This window comes from Netta rufina (genome assembly GCF_964035555.1).
Source record: "Netta rufina genome assembly, chromosome: 7".
Lineage (NCBI taxonomy): Eukaryota > Metazoa > Chordata > Aves > Anseriformes > Anatidae > Netta > Netta rufina.
Genome location: NC_140130.1, coordinates 11579912 through 11599841, shown reverse-complemented (window position 1 = coordinate 11599841; position 19930 = coordinate 11579912). Strand labels below are relative to the sequence as shown.

The 19930-nt window shown below is 38.6% G+C and overlaps 1 protein-coding gene across 1 annotated transcript; it reads left to right on the top strand.

Moving 5' to 3' along the window:
- Positions 1–6531: 6531 nt before the first annotated feature.
- Positions 6532–19382, top strand: SFTPD (surfactant protein D; the record flags this gene model as incomplete). The annotated part of the gene is made up of 7 exons (XM_084290171.1): positions 6532–6629; positions 11396–11460; positions 11860–11963; positions 14339–14516; positions 16503–16610; positions 17218–17307; positions 19003–19382. The coding sequence occupies 7 exons, from the start codon at positions 6532–6534 to the stop codon at positions 19380–19382; spliced, it is 1023 nt and encodes a 340-aa protein (XP_084146297.1).
- Between the last annotated feature and the right edge of the window lie 548 nt (positions 19383–19930).

The window sequence follows — 19930 nt, the reverse complement described above, 5'->3', positions numbered from 1 at the left end:
AAATGAAGCCGCTCACAAGAAAATACTATTAAGGCATTAAACCAATGAAAAAACAGCAGTATAGAAGAGAGGGCTGCCTAAAGGTTGTGAAAGGTCATACAATTCATCTCTGCCTGAGGGAAGGATAGAAGACTAATGCTTTTAGGGCAAATCCTTAAGGCAGTGTGCTTTTATATCTTACTGAAGTTACTTAGGCAGAAAAATTTAAACCTTTCTGATTCAAGCAAGCAAGGCCTTCTATCCTTTCCTCATCCTTTTGATACTGATAGTGACTTATTTGCTCATCTGTGTTAGCAGGCAGCTGAAAAAGACATCGTGGAAGAGAAAGGATCCATACTGGTCAAAACAGGCAGCCTTATGCATCAGCACCAGAGCTGCAGTGGAACAAAGCAAGGCAGTTTGCCCCTTCTGTCCAGCACAGCAATCACTTTATTAGTCTTTACCAAAAAAAAAAATGGCTTCCACAAGCATATACTCTGCCTCAATCCTGGCAAAACTTTCAAAACTTTTTGTTATTGCTTCTGAATATCAGCCTCTGTTCAAGAGGTTTTCTAATATAGTTTTATATCAGATATCTAGAGTTTCTCTTATGGTGTTGCAGTGGTACTTGTCATAGTTTCCCTATAAGCAGCCTGGAGAGGATGGCAGAAATGTCTCTCAGATGAATCTTTTGGCAAATATGCCATACCGACACAAAATTCTTTTCTTGCCATCATTGTCTCAGGCCAGGTATTTGAATAATGTATTTTTCTTTTGCTTTCCACATTTTCCTCTTTAGAAATGTCAATGTCAAGAGCATTTAATTGCTAGTCTATGCAAATATGAGACAGGAATGTTTTGCATTTCTGTTCCTTACAGAATTCCTCAGAGTAGCAGAGATGGCAAGCAGGATACTACAGAAAGATAGGGAGACCAAGAGAAAACAGTGGCAATTTCCCAGCCAGAGGAGCCTTCCAGCTTAGCTAGTAATAAAGACAGAAGTCTAGACATGTTTCTAATAAGGCCAGTATTAACTCACCATAATTATTTTACCTTAAGGTAATGCTCATTCATCATCATGGCACTGCTATAAATAGAATATCATTGCTTCACATTTTCCAATAAATCCAATATATTCTGAGATTAAGTAAGGCAGTGAAGTTTGTGATTTCAAACAGTAACAAATAGCAGCTGCTATTTGCCAGAGAAATCCCACTTAATGAATGAAGTATTAGGGTTTAGTGATGATTTGAGATTCAAAAGAGACCACATTTTCTCCTGAAATTGTAATTAATTTATTTGCAGTATATTTAGGCCAGTGCAGTTGTTTAGTCTACATGGAAAGTTGACTACTGTCTAAATTATCCCACTCTTAAAGAAGAAATCCACTGCGTAGCACAGAAAGCTTTTCGTTATTGTATCTCCTCCCATCACATAATTTTGCTAAGCCTGATTGGGCAAACTTGCAGAGAAAACAATGCTTCGTTTCCATTTAAATAATCTTACTAAAACCAAAAGGAAGACTTAAAAAGCCATTACTCTGTTAATTATAGCAAACTATTCGAGAAGGACATAAACGCAAACATCTGAAATTTTTAAATATATTTGAGATGAATATATGTATTCTGGAATTCCATTTAAGATCTGTAAAGTTCAATCTTGCACGTTGCACCTGTAGCAAAAGATGAGGGTTTCCTTTTAGTTGTTATGGCCTATGTCTAGTGGTTTTGAGAGCAATACACAAATGTTTGCAATACAATGAAATCATGGTATAGACTTGCTTTATTTGCACTGTTTCTCTTCATCTCATTCTCTTCAACTTCTTTGTTTCAACTCATTGGATCATGAAATGGTAAAGATCATGGGAAATATGGGCTGTGTGGTCCAAACAGAACAATTAAATACTTTATGAGAACTGAATGGTATAGTTCATCCTTTTCTTAAAGGAATTAGAAAACAAAAGGAGTAGCTTACAATTATAGACAGAAGCCTTGAAGAGTGAACAAACATCATAAAAGTAGGGGAAAAAATGTGCACTTTCCAGGGTGAGAGTTGCAAATAAGGTCCTTGTTTAGGTAGGAGAAGCTGGCGTAGCAGAGGTGCAGCAGTTTCCATTAGTCATTTCACCATATAGGTGAATTAGATTCAGAGATGTGGTTTGCAGTTGATGTGGGCACCTGAGAAGTTGCAGGCTTTGTTTTGCACAGCTGAGCTGTGTGGCCAAACTATTGCATGGCAGGTGGTGGTATGCTGGTGGCATAAACCACGGCCAATTACTTCATACAAGAAATACAACATTCCTTCAAGAAATAACATTTCTCAGAGTTAAAACAGATTCCTCAGAGATCTGGCTGAAGTCGTTCTCCAGGATCTTACTAACACCATGACGTAAAGGCCATCTCAAAGGGTTTCTTGTTCCAGGACCCCTTTGATCCTGATCCCCTTTTCAGAGAACTACAGAGCTGGAAACCCATTTAAACTTTTCATTTGGAGTAGCAGTACTCAGCTGAACTGACATCAAAGTAAATTGGCAAAGTGGCTGTGCATTTGTATGCAGTGCTCTCACATGTGGGTCACTCAGGGAAACAGCGTGGCCTTGCTCAGCAGGCTCCTAGAAGCTGCCACTCTGCTATGCTGTGCTGACAGTAATTTAGATGTATTGTGCTTCTGGGTCCTCCTTAATCTCCTGCTCCCAAAAGACATGATTGGCAGTGGAAAAATATTCAAAACCATTTTTTTGAAGGTGACTTGAGACTTCAAAAGCTCCTCTATGCCAAGCTGCTGGGCTGCTTGCTTTTCTAAGGAAGTCAGCAGAGAGCAGTGCTATAGGATAAGTAGCAGGTAGGCATAATGAGACCATTGACTGCAATAAATACTATACAGGCAGAAGAAATGCTTAGGCATGTATGTAATAAAATCCTGTAACTCGGACAGGGAGTTGGTAGAAATTGAGTGGTAAAAAGAGAACGGACAAATGCATAAGTGGAAAGATGGATCCTGGTAAAATTTCTGCCTCTTTAATCTATCTGTACCTGGGTTATTTGTCACTTGGTATAATGTACATGTTACTTAATATATTGTCTGTGTATCAGATTTAAGTAACATTTTGGACTGTATTGCATAAATGATATCCCCATTACGGTTTAACTTGCATCATCATTGTTTTAGCATTCCTGCTTGGATTTCATACTGCAGTTTGTCAAACACATGACTTTGTTCCATCATTTGTTTTGTCATCAGTGAAAATTAATTTTCTTGTGTCCTGCCCTCCTTATCACTTTTAGACAAACAGACAATGTCTGCTGTGTAGTGACTCACTAAAAGAAAATGAACATTCCCTCTTACAGCAAGGTGACATTAGCAACAATAAATCCTCCCATGACCTTATTTAACTATCATTTAGTAGTTGTTTCACAGTTATGTATGAAGAGCTGTGAAGTCTCCTAAGATTATCTAAACACAGGTTAGAAAACATTGGGAGAAACAGATGATTGTTTTTCAGGGCTTCTCCTATATATACGGAGGTGCTGGGGATCTGTTCCACATCTTTCAGAATTATTTCTGCATTTACGCATGCTATTTAAACTAATACATTAAAATTAGGCTTTGAAAATAATGAATATGTTTTAAAAAATTCCGTCAACCTATAGCTCTTATTGAGGTCAATGAAAACTTTGGGGTACCAGATTTTCGAAAAGATTACAAATGTCTTCAGGCTTTAGTGGAAAGGGGCTCTAGAGTGCAGCCGTTGCTTGCCTGCTGCAGCAATCACTAACAGGAAAAAGTCTGTGCCAGGTCACAGGGAGTACTTTTTCTGTTCTAATGTATACATTCAATTGCATTGAAGATTCTATTCAAACTACTAGTCATGTAAATGTTATTCAGACTATATGAGGTAAGTGACTAACAGAATAACAGTCATTCTTATTATACTGGAGCTGTAAAACTCCTGTTTGATGGGATGTGACCAAGGAGTACCTGAGAGCTAAGGAGCTCTGTCATAATAAATAAACAAACCCATTATTGCCTCTCTCAACGTATCAACATATCTTTGTCTCAATCTCTTTAGAAAATCTAGTGTTTCAGAATCCCGGGTTCAAAAAATTTTGTTAACTTCCATATTTTTGGCAACTTTTAAGACCAGTTACAATTCATTAACAAATAGTTTTCGAATGCTAAGACACATTTTATAGAAATGAAACAACTTTGATATCTGAATAGCAATGACTGATGACAACCAATAGTTGTGTAGTTGCTGCCATAAACTAGTCGCATTGTGGATGGGGTTAAAAATGTATATATATGTGGGTTTATTCTACAATGTTGGGTAATTTTTCCATTTACAAAAGGCAAAGCTTCAACAGTGTTGTTCATGCATTCAAGAGTTAGATCTAGAGGAGGCGCTGAGGAGGAAGAGCTTGTTCTGCCTAACTGCCCATCTGCTACATAGCAACCTCTGGATGCATCTCAAACAAGTGAGTAAAGCTTGGAGTGTGTCTCTAAACAGGCTCAACCTGCAAGATGGCATCTGCCCTGTGGCAAGCTGTGAATCTATTCCAAAACCATTCAGAACTCTAAAACTGCTTTTGAAGCAGACGATAAATGGAAACATAATAGGAAATTAATCGTGCCATTTGCATGACAAAGTGAATATGAGAAAGCTGGTAAAATAGTAGTGGAAAGTAAGTAATACAAAATACTGCGCTACAGGTTTTGTAGGTCTTTCATTTCTGTGCAAATGTTGATTTGTTGTTTAGTTGAACATTATCACTGGTATGTGTGTAATCCACAGTCAAAAAAAGTCATTAGGAAGCTCTACAGTGTCTCAACTGTTGGTCAGAACTCAGCTAACTGTTAAAGCCACAGAAGTTCTTCTCTCTGTATAATAATTTGGGGGTGTAATAGCTGGAGGGTGGGTTCAGGTGTATACATTCTTCATTATCTCCAACAATTCAAAACCATCTGGTTTACTAATGCCTCTGGTGATACTGCTTTAGCACGACTTGTTTTTGTTTGACATAATATTCAAATTTAGTGCAGAATTAGTGCAGAACTGTGTGAAGTTTGTGCAAATCAAACCCAGTTGTCATTCTTCTCTGTAGCCATCACTGAGGTCAAAGAAGCTGTGGACTGAGATGTAAGCACAGTCACTCAGGTACATGGGTATGTGGACGTGTTTTTGTTTGTAGCCATATTAGAGATATTTTGCCAGGTAGTGATGGGAAGGAAGAGTTGAGAGGGGAAGGAGATCCTGGGTGTACAAATTAATCTTCGGTGAAGTTGTGCTTATTGTTTGTATGTGTAACTAACTGGTAATAATATGTAGCTGTTTTCTTGGTGAAGGTAAAAATGACATAAGTGTGTCATGGTGTGTAGGAAAAGATTTTGAATCAGCTGACTAAAAGACATGTGAAATGTGAATTTCTTAATTGTTTATAGTCACTAAAAAGCACAACTTGTGCCGGGGTGGTACATCAATTCAGACTGTGCAGATGTGCTACACTGTATTGCAACACCTCTAAACCTGAGATGTTCATTTCTATGTTTCATGTCTAAACAAGCACAGGAGGTCAGCAGAAGTGCTTTGGTAGTGACAAAAAAAAATCCTTCTGTTCCTTTACCAAAATTTTTTTTTAAATTTATCTTTGATTAGAAATGTAACTACGTAGAGTAAACCTATGTAGAGGTAGTATTGCTGTTGAACCTTAAATACTTTAAGGACTTCTCAAAAAGTTGTTTCTTCCCCTGTTTAGCAAAAGCTTCATCAGGCATAAACTGTCAGTATCCCAACATTACAAGGCCTAGCTGCTCACAGAAATATCAGAATATATGTCGAAGGAAACATATGGCTTTGTAGCTTGGGAAGGGAGTTATTTAGTAATAGAATTTTATTTAGAGATTGCTCATTAATTCTTTAAATCAGCTTTTGGTTACAAGTATTTACCAAAGTTTATACAACATAAATTGCATACAACTACTGCTCAAATTATTCATTATGAATTATGTATTCGAACAAATACAGGCCTTTAATGTGTTTGCAGCTGATTTGTAGTCAGTTCATAATTTCTATGTCTGCACTCATTTTTTCAAGTTGTTTACTAGTGTAGGTTAGAAGTGGGATTTTACATAGCTCCGAGTATTTTCTATGCAGTTTTCTGTCTGTATGATTTATTGCCACAGGTGCTTTTATTCTCCCTCCTTGACAGTCTCTGTTAGTCCACCTGCCTAACAGCCTCCTGGAACATTTACTGTGCAGGTAATGGAAAAAGTAGTGTAAACTGCTGGAAAAAGTTACTCTGCCTCAAATCTTTTTCTGCAAAGATTAGTTCGTGCAATGGCTGCACTATCATCTAATAAACTCTTGTGCATTCCTCTTATCTGAAAATGCCATGTGTCCAAATACTCATGACTAAACAAACATATGCATAGTTTGGCATAGTTCATATCAAAGAAGTAGAATGAACAGAGAGAAATATTCCAGAACAAAATGATTTTAATAAAAAATTATGTTTTCTGAAACAGGAATGTTTCTTTCAAATTCATTTCTGAGAAATGGCTGGAAGCCCTGCTGATTCTGGACCCGGACATCCTGGTGCAGCCCTGCTCATCCTCACACTCATGGTGGACCTTTTGAGCCCAAATGGACCCAGGCAGTTCTCCTGATTCTTATAACGGATCAGTTTCAAATCATGGTAGTGGAAGTTTCTGCTCACTCTTCAATCTGTTGCTCGTTTAATCAATAAGTGGTAGCTATATGCTGTGCAGGGGAAGGAGCTGTGATTAACATAGCACGTGCTTTGTCCTGGAGTGATACAGACTTGCAGTAATGCCACTTCAGCAATCAAGATCAATCAAGTCATAACATGCAGCCAGGGAGAGCTGAGCATGGAAGCACTGTCTAAGGTAAGAGCTCACGGTTCCAGCTCCCTGATGTGCGTCTGTTGCATGTCCTCGTCTGGGGCTGTCCAGCTACAAGTGCAGTGGAGCCTTCCTTTGAAAGCTGTGCAGCTCTTCAAAGCTTTCATATGAACTTCTGAAGATCTTAGACAGAAAGGTGTGCTGCTGCTTTTATCTGTGCTTTGCTTAGTACTGTCGTGGCTGGCCTGACTTACATTTGAATGTTATTTTTCAGTACAATTTTTGTCTTCTACTGGAGAGCTAAGCCAGTCCTTAACATGATTAGCTAAAAAGAAAAAAAAAAAAAAAAGTGCCTGTAAGGGTGCTGCCTATTAATGTGCCTTGCAATTGATATGCTCTGGATCCATGGTCAAGAGGCAGAATTCCAGTTAACGTCTAGCTCATGGGAGCTCCTCACACTGGGAGCTGGGGGAAAAGCCAAATGGTGGGGGGCTCTCAGCTCTGATCCCTGGCCCTGTGGAAAATGACTCAGGGATCACTTTCCATTGATCAGTAGCCGTGATCCTCTACTAGGAGACTTTGTTGCCAGGACAACTGTTGCCAAGACAGACTGGCGCTCCTTGGGAAAAAATTCACTGTGTTATTTCTGTACACCAAACCTTCTCTGGTATCTACTGTTAGACCCAGGCAAGCTCTTGGAGTTTCCAGGTGGAAACTGAGAAACAGTAGGAAGGGCAAGCGACTCTTACCACCAAGAGGGAGCTTGCAATCCTACGTGGATCTGCACAAAGTTCATGGTCTCTCAGAATGTGCATGCACTCCACAAATACGGGCCCCACCACCCAGTGTTGTGAGCCTCTTCAGACCACAATATCAAAAGGAATTCCAAAGCTTACGATTCTCTTCAGCAACATTTAGTTGGGAATAGATTAGGTCCTTAGGGATGTTCTGTATTTTAGTGCACAGCTATAAAAGTTTTTATGATTTAGTACAGAGGCTGTGATCAGCACCTTGCATGTGCTGATGAAAGCAGCAGATTCCAGCACCTCACCCTATCTGTGAAAACGTGTTTTGTATAATTATTGACATGCCCTCAAAGGAGGACTCTGTTCCCTTTGAAATAAATTGCTTGTAATTTTGTAATTTTATATCACCTGAAAGATTGCCTTTGGTTCACTTTGTTAAAACTATAATGTTACTGTATGGAAAGTCAATAATCTTTTTTTGGGACAGAGGTTTCTAAAGTTTATGATTCAAGACTACTGCTCTGGTATTGGTTTCCAAGTTTTACATTAAATAAATCTGGTTTAAGGAGAAAGTTTTATTATGGTATAATATTTAAAAATATTCAAGTCAGTGGAAGTAAAGTAGTTAAATGAATCAACTAGTCTCCTGAATACATATGCATATTTAACACTCTTGTTGCTGTCCACCAGAGGTCACTACCTGGCCACTTTATTCATTACTGGCTATGCTTTCAATTGACTGGTTAGCCTCTCTTGTTTTCCCTTGTCGCTGACTTCTGGATCAGCTGTGCAAATGCAAGTCCAGAAAACCCTTCTAATGACAGACTCTTTTCTAGAATCAATAAAAGACAGAAAGGCAAGATCCTGTTGAAACAGGAAAAGGATTCAATTGATCCCATAATCACACCTAAGACACATCCCTGAGTGACTGATCTCAGTAGCTACCCCATGCCTTGCAAGCTGTACTGTGCATGTTAAAGAATTTTCAGAACAACCAGACGCTATCGTGTTCTAGCAAATCCATGTGAAATGTATATCTGGATTCTTATCTAAATCGTCACAAAATCTTTCTCAATGTGCACTGAAATTGAGAAGCAAAAACAGCTTTTGATACTTCAACAGCAAGTGTGTCTCAGCTGTCATGTGCTTGGAGAGGCCAGTGCCTGATATGTTTTCCTTTTAGTATGAAGAAAACCCTCCAGAATTCTTTACCTGATTTATCAATTAATAAAATGAGCAACTTGTCTTACAGAAGTGCCATTCTACATCATCTTTTGTAAGTAAAGTGAAAATCTGGAAATCAGACGATATTTTATGAGCTCCTAAAGTGTGGATGCCTTTTAGCTCAGGTGGCTGGAAGCTCAAGCAGCTAATATTCAAAGGAAAAGAAGGAACTCGGTTATGTGTGTTCTTAGTAGTCTGTTCCCTGTGTGAGGAGACACTATGTGAACTGTGAATTTTGTCTGAAACCTCAAACACACCTGAACTTCCTCTAAGTGAAGAAAATTGTTTTTGTCAGGTCTGCTTCAGATCGATCTCACTGTCTTACCGCTTCTCTAAAAATTATGTTGAGCCTTGCTAACTGAACTATAGACCAGCATCTCTGTAGAGTCTGTTTTTAGCAAAAAACAGGAATAGGTTTTGGTTTATAAGCACAGGTCCAGACTAAAATGCGATCATTTAAAGTTTAAGGGAGGAGGAGTTGGTATCAGCTTTGTACCTAGTTTCCTGGCTCCTTGGCCCTTGATAGAAAAATAAATAAAAGAATATCTGGTTATCATTAACACCCACTGGAAACTAGCTGGGAATGCCTTGTTTAGGTCTCTAGTTTCAAAGACAGACTCCAGTAACATGAACTCAGACTTTTCTACATGTTGATGCTTGTACTAATTATTACAGTGAATAAAGGGTGAGACTATAATTTTAATCACAATATTATTCCTATTCCTACTTATCTGTGTTAATTGCTATGGCATTGTTCCTAGTGTGTCCTGCTATAGAAATTTCCATCTGTCACAGCAATTGATACTTTTTCCTTGCTCTTAATATATAGAGTGGGTGCAGGACGTCCACAGATTTTATTGGTAGTGACTCAAGGCGGTGGCCCAACACAGGAAACAACTATTCATCCATGTAGTCTTTGGGGCTGGCAGACAAGTGAAAAGAAATATACTAAGAGATTCAGCTCTGCTCCATCCTTCTTGCTGTGCAGAAATACAGATGCGTGGTAGGTTACAAAGGCAAGGGATAAATCACTACTAATTCAGAAGAAAAAGATCCTGCACAGGACAGCTTCCACTTTACATCTTCCTAAGGGCTTTAATTAAGCTCTCTGTATGAGCACCTGTTTAGACCTAGGCTCCATAATGCCTGCTCTGAGGGTTTTCTGAAACACGGTTATTCCTAGGGTCTTGTTCTTCAGAACTTTGTATTCCTGCCTCTAGTTGTCTCGGTGAAAAGTTTGAAATACTTTTTAAGCTCCTGGTTTGGAGATAAGAGCACACTATTGGTCTGACATCAAAGTGAATCAATGAGCTGGCTGTGCATTTCTATCCACTGCTTTAGCCATATATTCTGTTGCAAGCCTCTAGAAGCTGTCACCCTGCTATGCTGTGATGAAAATAATTGGATGTAGCTCCCACTTCTGTTATTCCCATATGATATTGCTGCTGGTGAAGAGTACTCAAAACTGATGGCTCCAAAGTCAACTTTAAAACTTCAAAAGCCAAGTGTTCTCATGTGCCAGGCGGCTTGATTCTCCAAGGAAATTTGCAGGGAGAGGCACCATACATCAAAGAGCAGACAGACATAAGAAAAGACCATTCCCACAAAGAGTGATATACAGAAAGAAGGTATAAGATTTCAAGCATCTAAATAGTGAGGAACCGAGTACTCAAATAAAGCTGGAGGAAGGGAAGTCTGTATACAAATAAGGAGATAAAAAATGAAACGATAAATTCCATGAAGAAAACCTTCTAATAATTTTGAGGTAAGAACCACCTGCCCTTATGAGCATTATTTATCACTACATGCAAGAATGTGCAATAGTCCTGTAAGCTTGGATAATGCGTAAACATGCTGTTGTGCTACAGCTTAGTAACATTTCTACTGTGTGATAAACTATAGGTCAACAAGATGCTTCACGTGATACTGTTTGTTGTTCTGAGCTGGCGAGAACTGGGAGTAGGGAAATTGCTAAGAACCCTATCTACTACATGCTTCCACTTCTGCAGGAAAGAAACCTTCAAGAATTTCAAAAGGGAAAAATAAACCAGATGTTTAAACAGGTTACAAGGTGACAATGTGAACCTTGGATGTCAAGTGTTGACAGCAAATGGATACCACATTCAAGTTCCTAGCCACAATAGCAAAGGTTGGTATAGAAATTCCAGCTGCTTATTTGAAGAAATAAATCTCTAAATCCAAATTCCTTTTTAATGGTGTTGGGTCTGCAATGATTTTAGCAAATCACATCTGAAAAACAGCAGTGCTCTGAATTGATGTTTTAATTTTATTTTTACTGACACTAAATTTATTGTAGCTCCTGAACAGAAAAGATAGAGATGCAGCCTGGCAGGCTACAACATCTGTATCTGACTCTATCTCATCGGAGAATATCAGCCCCGGAAATGGGACCTTAGGAACAAGATCACTCCCACCACTGCTGCAGGTATGGAGATTATGATTTGATTTTATTTTGCAGCTGGAGATGTCCAACAGGGCTTCCTCACACAGGGTAAGGAAGTTTTCTACAAGCAGAGGTGCCAGAGACATCTCTTCCTCAAAACTGTATTATGTTATTCATTTTGCAGAGCTACCCATGGCAATATCCCCCCAGACACACTATTCTTGCTGTACGTTTCATATCTACATAATGGTACCATAATTGGATGGCCATGCAAGCTCTATTGAGAATTTTAGCCTCATCACCAATTTGAAAATTAAACCATTGACTGAATAAAGGGGAAACATCTTACAGTCAAAATGTGTGGTACCTGCAGGTATTCAGAATTTTTGTTGGTTGTACTGTAACACAGTCAATATCTCTCCAAGGCCATGCAAAGATCAAAGGGATTAATCCCAGGATGTCATACGCAATAACATGTAAATAGGGTGGTAAGGTCAAAGTAGGCAATTGCTAGTGTTGTGCAAGACAGAGATAAGCTAGTAAGCCACCTCTTCACAAAATAAAGCCCAAAATTACAGCTTTCAGTACAAATGAAAGGGATTTTTTTTTTTGTCTTGGCAGACTTGTCCTCAAGATAAAATCCATCAGGTGTCTTTTCCAATTCTTCTCTACTACGTTCTGTCACGCTGGCTGTCAGGAAAGCCAACAGAGTGATAAGAGTTTCACTGTGTACAGACCAGGTAAAGGTGCTGGTAAGTAAAACTCTCTTTTGCTCTGATAACTATTTGACCATACAGAGGCCCTGCAACCCTTGCAGGTACAGACAGGCTGCTTAGAAAGGAGTTCTGTTGGCTGCCCCACGAGCCTATGACAAGCTATTGAGGAGGAATGTTAGCAATATGTGCTCTGTCAGTTTAATTTCTGGCCCCTATAAATGTAATATTTACTTTTGAGGAGCAGTTTCCCAGTGATTGACTTAATAGGGCTATCATGTGCTGTCCAACTCAGATTTTGGGGCTGATGACTCAGAGTTGTCACTGCCTTGACTAGGACTGGAGCAATGACTCCTAGCTGCCTTTTCCAGAATCCCTTCCGCACTGTTTACCAGCATTGGGTGAATCATGTCCTAAAGCAGCTTTTAAGGAGGAATGGAAGAATTTCCTGAGATTTATATCTTGAAGTAATAGCTCCTATATCTACTCCAGAGCTAACTAGCCTCCTAAATATAAAAGAATTTTCATGACATCTTTCAGAGCCTGATTTTAATCTCTCTGCTGAGAAATTCTGCAACTGTGTAAGCCTCAGGACCCAAGCAGAAATTGGGAACATTTTGTGTTTTTAACTAAAGTACTGTTGGTGCAAGCTATCATTAATCTATTGGGGAAGTGATTTAGCTGCAAAGAAACCCTGCCTCCAATTTCCCGAATGTAAACAGGCACTTTGTATCTCCTAGAATAAAGAAATGGGGTGGTCAACATGGAAAACTTTGGAGGTAAATAGGTTGTAGCTTCTGAAGGACAGGTTGGGAGGCAAAAAACAGCAAAGATCTGTATGAGAAGGATTCTCTGTAGGGAAAGGACTTTACTGTGAGCCTAACATTTTGTTGTCAATTTTTCTTTTTTTGGACCATAAATAGTATATTTTTCTCACTGAGTTCATGGGAGACTGCAGTGATATCAACGTCTGTGGTACTGGATAATTAACACAGTATTAAAATCCACCAGGAAGAAACCCTCAGAGGGAAGAAAAGAACTGGCTTCATTCATGAAGCTGGCTAAAAAATATAAGCTAAGATTATAGCTGTGTTATATTGGCCATCTAAATACCTTACTGTATTTTATTTTATTATAGGCCATTGCTCTAGATTTTGAGCTAAGCCTAAAAGTAGCACAGAGAAGTATATGGAAAAATGGTGCTTCTCAAGCTCTGCCTTTTTTCTTGTAATGATAATGTTCTTACAGAAATTAATATGGTAGTATTAATTAATACACTTTGTATTGTACTTTATCAGATAAAACATGACTAGGGAGCCTGCTCTCCATGGGAAATTTTTCCTGAAGCTTAAAGTAAAGAGAAATAAATGACGTTATTACCAATGTTCAAGCTGGATTTGATTCCTTACCCTAATTTCTGGTAACCTAGCAGAACTTCCTTAAATTTGTTTCCTATTTTAAGCTGACTGATGGAACTGGGAGAAAACAAAGTCAATTGACTTGGCACTCATTTACTATAAAAGTTTGTCAGCTTGTGTTTGCCGTAGGGTTTTTGTTTTTTTGTTGGTGGTTGGTTGGTTTTCAGTTAAACACAAAATACATGGGACATGATTGCATCAAATGTGGCTATCATATGAAAATGGAGGATAAATTCGGTGGTGTAATTTGTCAAAACATCATGCTCTGCATGATGTTTTGCCCGTTACTAGTCTGCTCAGAGAGGGCAGCAAAGTATTGCAGATCTGGAATCCAAGAGAACCTAAGCTCTGAGGTGTAATACTGAGGAAGAAATGTATCTTATTAATGTACAAGGTATGAAAGGAGAAACTGGGAAGCAATCAGATAATAGCTACCTAAACACATGTAAAATTTTAGTACTTTTAAGCTGTGGGTGTTTGCTGCCACTGAAGACGTTATTAAGAGAAATAGATTAATCAGTATAGATTTAGACATCCTGATAGCTGTGAACAGAAGCATCCCTGCAGAAAGGCAGTAGGTTGAGAGTTAAGGATTTGTCCCAAACTGTAACTGTGTGTGACTCATTTGGCATAAAGAGAAATGTTTTAAGTTTACATATACAATGAAGAAAACAGTACAATGGATTTGCAGCATGAGAGATGGATGACTGTTTCTATTACGTATTCTCATTACACCTTGAGATTTTCAGATTCTTACAAGTTTGGCTGTTTCTCCTCTGTTTTTTATACATGAAGATACAACCAGAGTCTAGATGAAATGGTTCAGGCACTATCCCCTCTTCTTGCTCTTTTGACTGAAAACAGAATATATTTCCTAGTCATTGTAGGCAACTCTTCCCTAGGCAACCCTTTAAAATGATGTTCATGGAGAAATTAGTGATATGAATCTGCTTTATTTTTTGCAGAGCTTTGGCCATAGCAATGACTCTCCTTCAGCCATTCAGTGCCCTGGTACTTTGGATTTCACTGATGATGGTAATGAGTTCAGTTAACACAGATAAACCTGAAGAGAATAGGTATTCCTGCCCGGTAATTCAGTGCAGTGCTCCTGCGGTCAATGGCTTACCAGGCAGAGATGGAAGAGATGGTCCCAAAGGTGAAAAGGGAGACCCAGGTACAGAACTAAGAGCATTTAGCAACACTTCATTTTTAACACTGCCTACCATCTCTTTAGTTTTATTTTATACTTCTTCATTTGTCTTTTTTTAACATATCTCCTTTTTTTCTGTCCCATTAACCCTCTGTAGATTATGTACAATTTCAGGAATCTATCTATAAAGCACTTTCTACATTTATAATTCTAGACTGGATACTTGGCTTTTAAGAAATGAGTAATAATAATAATAAATAAATGAGAACCACATTTTCGCAGCAGTCCATAAAACAGAGATGCAATGAGATTTTGATCTGAATGTACCATTTGTACTCTGAACCACTTACAGAGTTGCCTACAATACCATACTGAATTATGTCTGCTTTTCCTTTCCGGGGGCCAGCTCTCAAAACCAGAAATCATGCTTGCTAGAGGTAGCTACTAATCTGATGATCATAATTGGATTGCTTCAAATTCACTAAGTCCCAACAACTGAATTCCCCCAAGACATGATGTGTCAAACAATTGCTGCAAACAACAAACAGATCAGCAAGGGGTATGTGTCACATGATAGAACCAAGTCACCAGCTCTCCCAAGATGCCAAATCTTGGGAGAAGATTTGTCCAAAACATTTAATGTTTGTCCAAACAGTCCAAACATTTAATAAGTGCATACAGAGTTGTATACTTTCTTACCATATCCTGTGTTGTCAGGTGCTTACCATTAGATAATTGCTTTTCAGCAGCAAAGCAAACTCTCATCAGTACCCATACCACTGCATATGATCTAAGACATAAAATTTCAGTGGTGTGGATTGATATGCTGTATACACATTTTCAGTGGCACATATCCTCAGTATGCCCTCTGCACTTTCATAGGTGAAATAAGTAAATCCAGCACTACCTGTTTAAATAACTGTTTCAGAGGTATCCTTAACCTTTATCATTATTTAGCTCATTGTCTAAATAATATATTGTGATTGGTGTGGTTGGTTTTAGAGGACGTGTGCCTCTGCAATAACAAGAGAAAGTGTTTATTTCATTGGATTTTCATTGTCATAAATAGATGTAGTACAGAATTTTCCATCAAAGTGATTTTTCATTGAAGTAATGGTGTAGTAATGGTAAATGTGTTCTTAGCAAATGAATATTTCCACAGGAACAGTTTTCTGGTAGAGGTGAGGGTGGTATTTGATGCATGATGAAAGAGTTAAAGATTCAGGCAAAGATGAATTGAAATGTGAGTGATGACAATTACAAGGTAATATAGTGGTCTAGTCCCTTGGGGATGTTGCTAGATGCCACACCCCCTCCTTTCTGCTGAGTTAGGACTCCTGGCCATGCTCTATGTTTTGCCTCCTTGAAGGTCAAGCTGCGTATCGCGTATTATTGTTCTTAATATATCTTACTCTGGTTATGTTTGTTGTTTTTTAAGCTCCATAGAAAGCTGAATACCCAGCCTCCATTGTTTCTATGAAAAGGTGTCACTTTGAATTTGGGGCTAGTTTTGTGTCTTGTACACAAAACTCAAAAGTTGATTATTTCTCAGAACAAGGTCATCAGGAATAAAGTGCATATGCATCTTAGGGTGCTTCATAAAAATCTAAAATAACAAGTGAGTATTAAGAAATCATGGGTGACCAAGAAGTCATCTTATGCTCTGCATTATTTCTGTGGCTCCTAGGTGAGAATGTAGGGGCTTTACTTTGCTTTTCAAAAGCTTCCTTGAAGAGGAAGATGGATGGCTCTGTCCACATCATCTGTTTCCTGCTTATTTATCAATAGTAACTGGTTATTCCCAAACAAATACCATTTTATCCCCTATTCCCAGCTGGACCTTGCAACCTATCTTCTAGGAGTGTCTTCTGTCTCTTTGTGCCTTCTGCACACCATTGCCTGTTGTTAAACAATTCCTGTGTTTGGCATTCCCTCCAAGCAGTAAGAAAACATGGTGGAAGAATTGTCTCAGAAAACAATAAAGCCATTTTCTTTTAAATCAAAATCTAGGAGAAGGATTGAGAGGTCTGCAGGGTTTTCCTGGGAAAGCAGGACCTCCTGGAATGAAAGGAGATGTAGGACCACGAGGAGAGAAAGGACAAAAAGGAGAACAAGGAAGTAAGAAATAAATTTCTCATGTTTCTATAATCTAGTTTTCAATCTGTTATTATATTTTCCCTGAAATATTTGTGTTAATGTCTGATATTCTTATAACATCATTTGAGGGAAGGTGTGATTCACACAAGTGTGAGGAGCAGAAAGATAAACTGTCTGTTACTTAGGAGATGAGTTGCCCAATATAACTTTTTTGTGCCTGGAATGAGTCATTACTTTATTGTCTGTGAATGAAATAACAAACCCTCTGGCTCATGTTATAAACAGCAGTTTACCTTTCATTCTTTGACTGATCGTATGTTTTCTGTTTTAACTTTAACTCATTTAAAATGCTTACATGTGTGTTTTGCCTTTGAGAACTGGGCTTTCCCAGCTGCATAGGGGATGACCTTGTCAGCCCTGAGAATTCAAAGTTCACCCAAGCATCCATCCCACTAAGGGATGCGGCTCTCCCAGTGGCACAGTTTCCCAGGGAACAAGTCTGCAATGTAGCCTGTGGTTTCTGCTCTGGAAAACGAACAGTTCTCTCACATGGCATCACATTACACCAAAGACAGTAGTTGTGTAGTCGTTGTAATACGAATTACTAAATAATACCTTAAACTTCTAGTTGTAGCAAGTGATGGCCTGCAGAGACAAGTAACTGCTTTGGAAACAAAACTCAAGGTTTTGGAAGATGAATTAAATAGATACAAAAATGGTAAGATACAATCGTTCTTTTGTTTTCTTTGTGGCTTTGCGATATGATGGGCATGCTTGTGCTGGAGAAGGAACTGAAAACAGTAGGGTGAAACAAATATTGCAATTTTCTCTTGTGTCACTCATGGGAGATGGTCATTACTTAAACGCTTTCTCACTGCATACTTTACATCCTTCTTGAACTGACCTGCCAAACTTCAAGGATCTCGTTGCCAACATACAGCTCAGGGGCTTTGTTACATGAACTGTGGGACCGGCTAATGTTCTCTGGTCATTTGTGCTTTAAGTGGTGTGTTATCTCTCTCTCACTGCCTCAGTTCTAGATAGTTTTCTATGAGTAGACAAGGGTTGGGATGCTGTCTGTGTAAGCCTGGCGGTAAGTAATTTCCCAGGAGATACTGTGTGAAAATTTTTAAAGAATGTCTCATCCTTGCATTACTATTACTGGTACAAATATCACAGTAGGAAAGGCACAGAGTCCATTACTGTTCCTAGGTTAATTTAGAAGGAAATGGCACAGTCTGCAACGTAGCACAGCACAAACATCAGCAGAGTAAAGTAATGTAGCTCTGATCATCCTTCCAAGGGGGGTGTCCTCCCTGCAAAAAGCACAACTTTGAAGCCATAGTTGTGTGAAAAGCCTGATGGTAACCTGATACTGGGGCAAGAAGCTGTAGAACGTGGAGAGGCTGAACAGCTGGTAGCAGTAATCCCTTTAGCCATCTCCCTTTTCTCCTGTGCTTGTATATCAATGCCCTAGAAAAGGGTGTCTAAAACAGGAGGAGAGCAGAGGCTCCCTTGCCCACAGGAGCATTGCACTGTTTCCATTCTCACAGTATCAGGAAAAATGTAATTATGCATATGTCACAGGTTTTATATAGTTGTTATAGGGTGGACAGACCTCATGCTAATCCTGGAAACATGTTTGAGAGAGTAAGTTAAAATAACTGGCCTGTTACAGACAACAACTGCATTTCAAAAGAGGTATTGCAATCCCTGTTTTATCTACTAAACAATCAAAAGCTTCACTTTCCACTGTTTTTTCATGAAAACCTGGAAGGTGTGGAAGCTACAGATTTCTATTTCTCCTGAGATTAGTTAAATTTTCAGGACAAATATGTGGCTTTACAGACTTGCTGAAGCTGTTCCTGTGTCTCCTCTTTCTGCTCTATTGCTTTAAACCCTGAATTTCATTACAGGCTCTCAGCTTTAGTTTGTGAGATACCAGGAATGTATGCAATAAAGCAGAAGGGTACAGAAGATCTCCTAATTGCAGCTCGGTTCCTATGCAGGAATTTGAATTGATCTCTGGTTTTTGCAATGAAATCTGGCAAGCTATTTTGTCATGCTTGTGATTTGCCTTAGAGCATGAGCTCTTAAGTTCCTGATTCAAGAACCGTAATAATGTATGAACCAGGAACAAAAAATATTAAAACAGGACTCGTGATCCAGGTCTTGTGAAAACCCAGTTTTCCTAAAGCATGGATTTGCTATTTCCAGATATTTCTTTTGTTTGACTTCTGTTGGGTTCTGCCTACTACTGCAGTGAGTAGTCTGTTTATAACTGGTGTTAATTGTGTACAAAGTACAACTGTGATATTATGGAAAATAACTAAAGTTATATAATAATAGTTATATAAGTATACCATCCTCAATTTATAGTGAAAGTCAGTTTGATGGTCATTTTTGTTTCTAGCTTTGATTTTAAAGAACATCAGAAGCATTGGTAAAAAAATGTTTGTCTCAACCGGAAACCAAGATACTTTTGAAAATGGAAAATCCCTTTGTGCGAGAGCTGGAAGTACACTTGCTTCTCCTCGGAATGATGCTGAGAATACAGCTTTAAAAGACTTAGTGAGACCTGCAAGGCAAGCTCATATAGGGATATCTGATGCACAGACTGAGGGCAGGTTTGTGTACCTGAGCGGAGGGGCTGTAACTTACTCAAAATGGAATACTGGAGAACCAAATAATCTAAGAAATGAAGACTGTGTGGTAATGCACGAATCTGGAAAATGGAATGATGTGGACTGTTCAAATACACAGGCTTTAATTATCTGTGAATTCTCGAGCTGACAGATCTGAGAAAATCAACATTTTTGTTCTCAGTTGACATAGAAGTTTGTTGATACAGAAGTTTGTTACCATTTACGGCCTGGAAAAATCAGAACCAGCATGTATGTATAATTGTTTTACTTTTGATATTCAGTTTTGAATCTCCTAATGAAGTAGACCTGTTTGTTCAATCACTATGAATTAATTTGTGCTTACCACATGGGCTGCTGGGGATCTAACGTTTGTATAGGCTTCTGGAGGGCTGAACTCCATGTCAGCTCTAATATGGTCCCCTGAACAGGGTGCCTACCAACATTTGAAATGTGTTTTGCAGTTCGTGGCCTAGCACAGTCTGACCTGGTAGCTTAATCTGTACCTCATGATTTGTTGAACCTAAAATGTAAGCCAAAATAAATTTTACACATGAAAATCATGGAACTCTTTTTTATAAGCATGGAAATTTAGGTAAGATAGAGCATTTAAAACTAGTTTAAGGAATATAATGGGCAATTTGTAAAGTAGTGATTATTATTAAGTAAGTGATTAAGCTCATAAAGAGTATTTCTGCT